The following is an 11,779-nucleotide window of genomic DNA, read 5'->3' as shown; positions in this document are numbered from 1 at the left end:
ATCTTAGACTGCAAAATTAATTTTGGATTATTACTATAAATTAGAAAAATGAGAAATTTTAAGGATGAAATATAGACTGGGTAAATAAAATTATTATGTGTAGTGAGAACATTATATAACAAAATCTGAAGGAATAAGTGAATGGCATGGGAGATTAAAAAGAGATTTGAATATTGAAATATTCTTACATAAACAAGTCTGTAGGCCAGATTGTGTTGAAACTGTATTGCAAATCCATTTTTGTTGTTCTTGTTTAAGAAACTATTTTAAATGCTTATCTTTTTCTTCTTAGTATATAATCCAGTAAAATCATGTGGAAGAAATGAAATGGAAAAATGAAACATTTCAAATGGAATTCATCCTCGTTGGCTTTTCCACCATGCCAAATATTGAGTTGCTTCTATTCCCAATAGTCCTGGTTATGTATTTTGTTACAATGATTGGAAACATCCTTATCATAGTTACTGTTATGAAAGACTCAGGCCTTCAGGCACCCATGTACTACTTCCTACGGAACTTATCCTTCATTGAGATATGCTTCACTTTAGATACCATCCCCCAAATGCTAGTTAACCTACTGTTGAAGAATAAAAGTATCTCCTACACAGGCTGTGCAATTCAAATGTTTTGTTTCTTCTACTTTGGAAGTGCTGAGTGTTTCCTCTTAGCTGCCATGTCTTATGACCGTTATGTTGCCATCTGTAACCCCCTGCACTATGCCAATATCATGAACAGGAGCTTCTGTCAGAAGTTGGTTGGTGGGGTATGGTTGATTGGCATCCCTGTCTCATTGGTGTTGGCAGGCTGGATCTTCAGCTTTCCATTTTGTGGAAAGAATATGATTGATCACTTCTTCTGTGATGCCCCTCCAGTACTGAAATTAGTCTGTGCTGATACTTCTTTTTTTGAAATGCAAGCCGTAGTCTCTACAGTTGTATTCATTATGTTTCCGTTTGTTCTGATCTTGATTTCTTACGTTCGGATCATCATCACCATCATCAAGATATCTTCAGCAGCAAGTAGGCAAAAGGCCTTCTCTACTTGCTCATCTCATCTCATTGTGGTGACATTATTCTATGGAAGTGGGAGCATTGTTTATCTAAGGCCCAATTCCAACTATTCACCAGAAGTTAAGAAATTGTTTTCTCTCTTCTATGCAGTCCTTATACCCATGCTAAATCCCATTGTCTATACTCTGAAGAACCATGAAATGAAAGAAGGACTGAAGAGAATTCTAGGACATAAAAGCTTCTCATAGGCTATATCACTGATGCAGAGAGCTTCCATAAGTAGCCAGGATCTTGTAATTCAGGTTCGGTACACTCTGCTCTGAAAAGACCACTGAAAAACCTATGTGGAAGCAGTGTTCCCCCCCCCCCCAGCATGTTTAACCATGGCTGCATCTTTCCATCCCCCTGGTGAGCATGAAGGAAAATGTATGAGAGGCAGATATCCAACAGCTGAAATACATTTACATTTAAAATGCTAGAATTCTGTCAATTGCTAGGAAGAGGCATTCTTCTCACCTACCCAGTTCTAAGGCCTAGGAGAAGGCAGATAAGAATGTGAGGGGGAGAGTCAGAAAGCCCCAATGAATCAAATGAACGACATTTACTGTATACAAATTCCCATAGCATTTTTAATATTTCAAGGGATGCTTCACAATACATTGTAAACCGTAAAATTGTAAACCACAAAAAATGTAATTCACATGGTTTAAATGTATATATTTTAAAGCAATTTGAAAAAGTGTCTTCTTTCCTTACATACATTATTGCATATTTTTCTGTCAAAGATAATTATTTTCCCCTGTGGGACATTCTCCTTATGGCTTAGTTTCCTGGGAGTTAGCACCACTGAATTTAAGGAGATTTACTTTTTATTTAACATAAATAGGTTTGTTTTGTATCTTATTCAAAGAATAGCATCATACAATCCTAAGGTAGTACCCATTTAAGAAAATATATGTAATCACTCACAGGGGACCTAAATCTCTTGGGTAAGAAGAAAAACAATGGATGGATGAAGAGGTATGCAGGAGGAAGGTATCAACATTTTAATACAAGCACTGTCGCGACTTTAATATATCTACATTTAGTGTAAATGCCTACTAATTTGGGTAATTATTAATGTAAGTTATATAATTTGTAAAATAATGGTTAATAGTAACTATGTGACATTTGGGGAGTCCATACCTTAAGTTGAAATCCTGGTCATGAAACTGTCTGTCTCTCTATCCATCTCTCTATATAGCTTCTCAAAGCTGTATTCATATATATAGATAATATGATATAATATTTCATATATAACATTCAGAGCATAACAAAATCAGTGCCATCTGAAGATGTTTCCAATATCAAGACTTTGCAATCTTACCAGATATTAGTAGATTTCTATAAATTATTTTTTCAGAATTTAAGATATTATCCTGTTCTATATCACTGATTAATGAAGAAAGAAATCCTAAAGTATATCTTGAGATCTGTGAAGTTGGGACACTCATTTCTCTGCAATAAACGTCAGTACACTGGCATCTTCATTAGAGTAAAGCTGTGGCCAAGAACAGGTGACCCTGCCTGCAAAGAGTCCAAGTCCAAGTCAGCAAACATTATTATACTCAGGACACAGTCCAAAGTTTTGGTGGTCACAAGTAGATCATCAGCTGGTGCAGGTCTGAAGGATAGAGTTTCAGGAGTTAAAGTTTTGGCCACACAGTGTTCAGATATAATCAGTTGTTCCCAACAAAGGGTGGCTGGCTGGTGGTCACTTTCATGTATGGCCATCTTCAGGTAGGAAACTATTAAGGCCAGTATTGCTCTTGCCTGTGAGGAAGCACACCAAATACCTCTGTTCTGCTTTCCAAAGTGAGCAGCATACCTAGGGATTGGGCAATTGCCCAAGATCAGGATCCTTGTCCTCTGACAGGCACCCGATGCACTGGTGGAATCAACCTCTGGTGCTTGATTGCTCGGTGATGCTAAAGGATGACATTCATTGAGTGCATCCAGAACAGGTTACATTGCATCAGTAGTCTAGTCAGGCATGGCTCAAACCCACAGATAACACTGAGTCATCAAGAAACATTGCTCCCCTACCCCTGAATTTATCCACTCCCTGCTAAAAGCCATCCAAGTATGTGGGCAACACCTTATATTGTAGTGGTACTAACACTTTGCAAAGATTATGTATATGTTCATCTGCTAAGTACAGGATCAAAACAATTGAAAGTCTCATAAACATGTTACTTGGTTGTGAGGTTGAAATATTACTATCTCACTTTCCCTTCTAACTTTTTATTTATTTTGTGGAGACTGTATCCAGACAGAAAGGCTGTGTTTTGCAGTGAGACTTGCACAGGATTCAAGATATGCATTTCATGAGGGTCTGTGGAGAATGTTGCTAAGGGCACATTATAACAATATCAGAAAGAATGACTGAACTGTGGTTTGGGAGGAAATACTGGATCAAATACACCTAATTGTCAAATGGTTCATATCATAGGATTCTAAAAATAAAATAACCTCCACAGCAGATAAAACATTTAAATCTGATCATACATCTGCAACTTGGAGTTTCGGGGGGGGGGGGGAGAATCCTTGCTTTCTGTTATTTCTCTTCTTTTAAAATATAGTGCCTTAAAGAAAAAAAAAAAGTTATGTGAGGCTTGCCAATATATTACAAGGTTGTTGAGAAAGATGGGACAATAATTATAGAGAGCTCTGGACCTATGGCAGTCCAGTTTCAGCTTGAGCATGGAGTAGAAACTGCATTGGTCACCTTCATGACTGACTGTGAGGGACTTGGGTGATAATTCTGTCCTCTGGCCAGTCTAGTTAATCTACATGAAGCCTCTGGGAGAGGCCACCAACTAATTAAGTATCATTAATATTGAGATGACACTCAGCTATATACAGTATTTCCACTCCAGGTCAAATGGAAGACACAGCAGAATTCTTCACCCAGTACCTGGAGGCTGTCAGCCAGGATGGTAAGAAACAAGTGCAGACTCATCCAAAGCAAGACAGAGCAACTGTTCATTCGGTAGTCCAAGATAATACCAATGCTGACTCTTGACTTAAAAAAGATCTCTACAATTCTTTTCCTCACTGTTAAAAATAACGTATTCTGGTTTTTATGAACTCAGTCTCCTGGTTTCTAGCCTGATGCCTTAACCACTACACCGAACTGACTGTCCATTTCTCTTATTAGTGAAAGATCTGAATCAAAATGCAACATAGATTTGTCTAAGCTTAAAACATATAGGTTATTATTACTGGTACTCTTAATGCTTTTGCTAAGTAAGATGGGTTGAAGATTTTTTTATATATGTATATAATTTGGCTATTGCTTAGGGTTGAGAATGGGAAGAAGAGGGTCCCCCCTACCCCCGGCAATATTACAGAAGGTGTTAAGTTACTGTAAATGCTTGTACTTGTTTGGAGGGGGGAGTCACTTTCTCTTTCCTTTCTCTTTTTCTCTCTCTTGTTCTCTTTCTTCTTCTTTTTCTTCTTTTATCTTTTTTAGTTCTTAGCTTTTATCTATGTAAAACTTTAATAAAAATATTATTAAAACAAAAAACAAATTGGCTCTCCATAAATTATATACTGAGCATTAACTGTACAACTTCTTTATCCACTTACCAATATTATATCTTTCCAACAATTATTTTTTTGAATGTTTGTTTTCTTTTTTTAAAAAAATGATTAATAAAAACAATTTTTAAAAATCATATGCATTCTCATGTGCATTTTTTTCAAATACACGTATCTCTTTATGTAGTAAGAACTCATATTTGTAAGCCATTTTCCATAATCTAATGTGTTTTTGTGTAAACTTTTCCTAATATGCAAATTTTTGATGTGTAAATTTTACAAGTTTGCAATTCCTGTGACAAACAGTACAATAGTTGCAGGTTTAGAAATCTGGAATTTTATGCTCATTGGCCATAGCTTAATAGAACCATCGTCATAAGAGTCAGACAATGCTGCATTAAACTCTGTCCATTGTTCATGATGTCCTCTAGCCTTCCCCAATCGAGTGTCAGTTTGATATGTTTTACTTGATTCGCAGTCATTTCCAGCCAACACAGCAAAAGCCAACATGCTGTTCCTAGCACTGCACTCTTCTGGACAAAGAGCTCAGATGTTGTTCCTGGGATCTGTTTGAGCCATTCTCCCAGCTTAAGAGTCATGGCCCCGAGTGCTCCTACCACCACTGGGACCACTTTGGCCTTTACTTTCCACATCCTCTCTATTTCCTCCTTTAGGCCCTGGTACTTCTCCAGCTTCTCATGCTCCTTATTCCTGATGTTGCTGTCACTTGGCACTGCTACATCTATCACTACTGCTGCTTCTGGTCTTTGTCTGCTACATCTGTCACTACTGCTGTCTTCTGGTCTCTCTCTCTCTCTATATATATCACTCACTCATCATATCACTATCACTAGAATACAGCGGTAATGATATATATATATATATATGTGTGTGTGTGTGTGTATGTATGTATGTATGTATATCAGATCATATAGATTGTTATACAGAATGACATATACATGTGTGTGTGTGTGTGTGTTTGTGTGTGTGTGTAGTTTGCAATTTATGGAGTCAATTGCATATGTCAATTATTCTGACACAAACCCTTCCTTCCTTCCTTCCTTCCTTCCTTCCTTCCTTCCTTCCTTCCTTCCTTCCTTCCTTCCTTCCTTCCTTCCTTCCTTCCTTCCTTCTCCTTCTTCTGTTTAATTAAGATAATAAAAGCAAAACTTTTAAATGATTTTTACTTCTGTTTCTGGACAATTCTGGGCTTAAATGCAATATTTGAAATGAATTTAGCCCTTGTGCCTGTCATACAAGCTTCAACATACAGAAGATTTTGAAAATTGATTTGAAAAACAAATAGATCTGAACAACCTTTGCATAAGAACTAGACCTTAAAGGAGGTAGCCTTTTATGTTTTTCCGGTGAAATCCATTTTAAATAAAGAACTAGATGGAATATTGCCTGAATGTTTTACTCATGTCTTTCCATGTATAAAATGACTGTAATTGTGTGTATATGTATGTATATACACACACACATACATACATCTTTAAACATGTATTCCACAGATATTTCATGGCAGACTTCTGAATCAATTATATAGCTAATTCCAAGTGATTCAATAAATGCTGGCTAGATATGACCATGCTTCTGAAAGGTGCACAACTAAACAGTTGCACACATGAAGCACAGCAATAGAGTCAACCTCATACAGTGCTTAGAGGTTGGACAGGCTTAGCCTCCATCACAAACTTCTTGCTTACAGGGATGAGTTGTAGGAGATGGTGCAATAGCTTGAGCCCTAAAAGAAAGATGTCATGGGTGGAATATAAATCCAATAAACAAACAAAAACGTAAATACAATATGAAAGTGACAAACTAAGACGACTTAATTATAAAGAAGATGTCTTTGCAGAAAATTTGTAGTATTCTGCCTCTGCACACTTGAAGGTTCAGAACTATTATAAATATAGCATTTCTTTGCTAGTCAGCTTCTTAAAGGCTTCTTTAAGACCCCGAAGAAAAAATGCTACTACTTTGAGGATCTGAATCACTAAAGAAAATACAACTCTTAAAGCAGTAGGAAACAGTGCATAGGTCTGTAATTCATGCTTATAACATTTCCAAGGGTTTGATTACAAAAGCTTCCACACAAGAACTGAGAAACAGCAGTTTCTTCAGTGCCGTTCCAATAGACAAATACATCATGCTGTCTTCTGAACAAAAAAGTCCTTTTTGTACTTTTAGATATGATTCTAATGCATTTCATTCATGCTTGAATTCCAGAAATTATGTGCAAGTCATGCAACACTGTCTAATAAAATTATTATAAAACCACTAATGTAATAATTAACTCTGTGGAAAAAAATATTCCAGAATTATTTCTGGTGATTTCTATTTATTGTCTTCTTCACTATCCTCTTAATCACCACATTGACTTCTCTGTTTCTTAAGCTGTAGATAATGGGGTTCAACATAGGCGTGATGGCAGTGTATATCAGAGCCAACACCTTGCTGCTATCACCATCATCATTAATAGATTTGGGGTGTAGATAATTCAAACTACTACTACCATAAAACAAAACAACAACCATTAGGTGAGAAGAACAAGTAGAAAAGGCTTTTTGACATCCTTCAGCTGAAGTCATCTTTAAGGTGCTGGAAATAATGAGAAAATATGATGCAAGAATGAAGATCAAGGGGGTGACGATAACTACAATGGTGGCGGTAAAGAGCTGCAATTCATAGAAAGAAGTGTCAGTGCATAACATTTTAATGAGAGGTGGAATATCACAGAAAAAAAAATCAATGTGATGTGGTCCACAAAATGGTAAGGTGAAGATCCAAGCTGTTTGGAGGATGGAAACGACGTTGCCAGCAAAGCATGACAGAACCATCAACGAAAGGCAAAAGGTCTTATTCATGATGGTCACGTATCTCAGTGGTTTGCATATGGCCACATAGCGGTCATAGGCCATAACTGCTAGAAGGAAACATTCTGAAGCTCCCCCAAAGAGTAGAAAGAACAATTGTGTGGCACAACCAACATAGGTAATTCTCTTGTCCTTTGAAAGAAAATCTACCAGCATTCTGGGAAGAGTAACTGAAGAGTAGCAGATATCCACAAAAGACAAAACTTGCAGAAAGAAATACATTGGTGCCTGAAGTGATGGGTCTACCATGATGAGGATGAAAATGAGCATATTCCCTGCCATAATCACCATGTAAATCACCAGAAAAACAAAGAACAGTGGCACTTGCAGGTCAGGGTGATTGGCTAAACCGAGGAGGACAAATCCATTTTCTTCTGTAACATTCATTGGCCTTGCTGGTAATTTTTGTTTGAAGAAGAAGAAGAAGAAGAAGAAGAAGAAGAAGAAGAAGAAGAAGAAGAAGAAGAAGAAGAAGAAGAAGAAGAAGAAGAAGAAGAAGAAGAAGAAGAAGAAGAAGAAGAAGAAGAAGAAGATAGTAATAATTGGAGAATTTTACTGATTTTAAAAGAATTAATTCCTAATTAAGGCCTAAGACATTTCCTCATTATTTATTGTAATTCATCTAAGAAAATACTTTTCACATACTTTTCATTAGTGAGACTTTCTTCCCAGTAAACATTCACTTTCCCATGTTAGTTCTCATTGATCTTGATGAAATAACTTCATTCTGCTTTAAATTCCACTGAGATCATTGGCCCCTATGTGCAACTAACCTGGTCTCGATCCATCTTGATGTCTCTAACTCAATTTTGTAAATGGATTGTTGATCTGAAGATCAACAGTATGAAACAAGAAGCACTTTTGCAGTTAATATTAATTATGCATACAATTAAAAGTCTCATGTCATTATGAGGCAAAACCAGTTTAAGATGAATTGAGGTCTGGCTATTAACAGCATTTTCCCTTATTCATTTAAGCAAACTAATTCCTTCCTTGAGAAGGGGAATGCAGTAATTACAGTGGTGAGCAAACAGAATATACTATCATCTGTTTTGCTGCAAAGGAAGCCTTAGGATATTGGTAATATGGTAATAACCCATATATTATGATATTACCATTGGTAATATGGTAATAACCCATATCTTACCAGTCAAAGACAGTTTGGCATAATGGTTAAGTCATCAGGGTAGAAACTGGGACACTGTGAGTTCTAGTCCTGCCTTGGGCACAAAGCCAGCTGGGTGACCTTGGGCCAGTCACTCTCTCTCAGCCCTAGGAAGAAAGCAGTGGCAAACCACTTCTAAACATCCTTGCCAAGAAAACTGCACGGACTTGTCCAGGAAATCACCAGAGGTCAAAAACTCACTTGAAGGTTCATACACATTACTAGTCAGAAGCAATATAATTTGAAGTTTTCCCTGCCTTTCAAACTGGATCAGGAAGAAGAATAAACTCCAAATCCTGTGCTGTTTAGCCAATACTCCCTGCTTGACACTATCAGATTGTAGCATTTTTCGTTTTCCAGTTTTCCCTGAGCAGAAAGTAAAAATGAAATGATGATCTTATTTTTAATTTGAATATTTTTTTCCCATTTTGAAAGGCCAGCAAAGCTTTCTTACTTTTAGTGAAGATTTCTCATTGATGGTTGCCTTTCCTCTTTCTGAAAAGTGTTTTTCCCTATTTGAGGAAGGACATACTTCTCTATTCAAATGTATGTATATGTCAGCCTGTTGTATTTGATGTCTTGTTCTTCTGAGTGCTCATCCCCAAAAATAACTGAAAAAGAAGAAAGAAAAGAGCATTAAATGGATTCCAAAACATATTAAGGTGGATGGTTCATCCACTATCACTGTACTTTGATAATAATGCATGTAGACATTATTTTTGTATGATTATAACATATAGTTTTGTATGATTATAACATATATTTTTGTATGATTATAAAATATATCTGTACAACAAGCTTTCCTCTCGCTATTGGAAGTATTAGCTGACTCATAACCATAGTCCATCAGATGGACAGACTGATGACAAATGTGGTTTTCAGTTTCCTACTCACCCTACAGGATCAGAACCACCTTGGAAATAATAAATAATAATAATAATAATAATAATAATAATAATAATAATAATAATGATGATGATGATGATGATGATGATGATGTAAATAAATAAATAAAGACCATTGGCATTGGCAAAATCACCATCAGTCAATTGCAAAAGCAGCTTTACTTGGAACAGCTTACATCCTGTGATGATACTTTTAACTCCATCAAACAACATCTGCCTATCCCAGGTTCTTGGGAAGGACTTGAGAGGTGGATAATAATGCCAAATCCAATCTAAACAATTGGCTGACTGTGTAACCAACAATAATAAATGTTTCAATAGATGGTATCCTAATCCATCAACTTTTGTTCTGATTTTCATTCTAACTATTCAAGCTGTAGAACTCCCAAGTCATATTAGAAATCACTCTCTAGAATATTTACATATCCAGGGTGTTCATGATGTGGTGAAAAGAGTCACCCAAGAATAACCACCCTTTAGAAAGTATCAAACAATAGTTTTACTCCTTTGTAAAGCTAACATATTACAACAAGGAACTGGAACAGGTGAAAAGCATCAGCTGAACAGTCACAGAATTAGAACAGAGTAGAGATTGGCAGGCAATACCTTAAACAGAGCCCCCCCCCAAAAGCCTTACAATATAATGATGATGATGATGATGATGATGATGTATTAAACTTGTATGTCACCTGACTCTCAATGACAAAGGAAGGGATAAGGGATAAAGAAATTTGAGAGTCTCAAAGCATCCTGGGGAGACATCTAGAAGTCTTTTTTGATCTGTAGACCTTTTTTGCTTTGAAATGTGGGAAATTCCTGGTTGTTAACTGCTGTTTTGACAGTTTGACCTGTAAACCACAACATATGGAAAAGACGATAAATATTCTAGTGATCAACATCCTTGAGATTGTTGCAACTTAAAAAAAAATGCTACTTAGAAAGGAAAGGTTGTATCCAAGCATTGCAGCAGTTATATTACATTCCAAAGAAATGAAATCAAGGGAGCTCTATCAAAAAGTTGGGAAGTTTAGCCATTTGCATAAGTTAACTCATGCAATTAAAATGTAACCTATTTCATGCATGTAGTATATAAAGGAATTAACTACCCCTTCCCATTAAATAATTCCTCCTCACTATAAAGCAAGATAACGTACTGTTTCTCATGACATATTCAACTGTCTCTTCTATGTAAGTAAGTAGGCAGAAGCCTTCTCTTTTGCACAGAGATGTTCATGTTGTTTTCCCCAAGAGTCCACAAGTTTTCTATCACTTTCTAGCAGCATTTACATATTTTAACATTTCTCTTTCCAAATTTAGTAAATATTATATTAAGGCACAGATTTTTACTCCTAGCACTAATTTTTTCAGCAGTTACTGTATATATAACTTGCAGCCTTGAACTTATTCTACCTTGGTCTTTAATCTTCTAATTTTGTGATTTGAACCCCATATTACCTCATATAATCTATCCAATATTTGTTGCACATCATTTGAGTTCTCAAAGATATACAATAATATGCATAAAAAATAACTTGTACATTGACATCCCCAACCAAGAATCCTCTCTTGCCAACACAATCATTTCTTTTATTTATAAATATGATCAAGGGATATTACAAATTCTGTTGAGCTATTTGCTAAGCAATCCATTTATTTTCATCCACACTTTATTTGTATAATATGCAGCTGTTATTACATTCAGCAACAAACCTTCTACTCCGTATTTTCACAAAGCATTCTATTATTCACTCTTTAATTTGTATTTGTATTTCTTTTGATCAAAGACCAGCATGACACAAATAAAATTACAACTTGAAAAATAAAATTTAAAATGTGAAATTAAGTATTTGTAATATTGTAATAAAATGTACTAAGATAAAATTATAACATATGTTTATTCCTGAAGTGCCTATAGAGTTACATTTATAAAATGAAAATTATAAGTGGGTAAATGTAAGAATAATCATATACAATTATGATACGAAAATCATAGTATCAATAAATCACAATGATATTAATAAGATTGACTTCCCAAATACCTTAAAACAAAAGCAGAAAAACAATACCACAAAAGAAAAAAAGATAACAAAATAGTAAAATAAAACACAGTGAACAAAAGTTGAGTGCTAAAAGGAAAGAAGACATATTGAATGATACTTCCCAAGACAGACCTTGGGGTCACCTTAGTTGCATCTCTTTTTTATACTCAGCCGTAACTTGTACACAAAACTATCTATG

At 35.7% G+C, this 11,779-nt stretch overlaps 2 protein-coding genes across 2 annotated transcripts; one reads left to right on the top strand and one right to left on the bottom strand.

Annotated features, from left to right (window-relative positions):
- The first annotated feature begins 316 nt into the window (after window positions 1-316).
- Window positions 317-1,258, top strand: LOC103066729 (olfactory receptor 10A7-like). Its single transcript, XM_007443427.2, has one exon. The coding sequence runs from the start codon at window positions 323-325 to the stop codon at window positions 1,256-1,258; it is 936 nt and encodes a 311-aa protein (XP_007443489.2). The 5' UTR covers window positions 317-322.
- Window positions 1,259-6,916: 5,658 nt separating this feature from the next.
- Window positions 6,917-7,858, bottom strand: LOC148215645 (olfactory receptor 10A7-like). The gene has a single exon (XM_088143128.1). The coding sequence runs from the start codon at window positions 7,856-7,858 to the stop codon at window positions 6,917-6,919; it is 942 nt and encodes a 313-aa protein (XP_087999254.1).
- Window positions 7,859-11,779: the final 3,921 nt, after the last annotated feature.

Source organism: Python bivittatus, unplaced genomic scaffold (assembly GCF_059951505.1).
Source record: "Python bivittatus isolate LINGU-HERP-01145 unplaced genomic scaffold, Pbiv_v1 ctg000470_np1212, whole genome shotgun sequence".
Classification (NCBI taxonomy): Eukaryota; Metazoa; Chordata; class Lepidosauria; order Squamata; family Pythonidae; genus Python; species Python bivittatus.
Note: the sequence above shows the minus strand (reverse complement) of the source record. Positions and strands in the feature narration are given on the sequence as shown.

What these genes read in the sequence shown, in the direction of transcription:
- LOC103066729 (XM_007443427.2), top strand. Translation starts at nt 323, where the DNA reads ATGAAATGGAAAAATGAAACATTTCAAATGGAATTCATCCTCGTTGGC.
- LOC148215645 (XM_088143128.1), bottom strand. Translation starts at nt 7,858, where the DNA reads ATGAATGTTACAGAAGAAAATGGATTTGTCCTCCTCGGTTTAGCCAAT.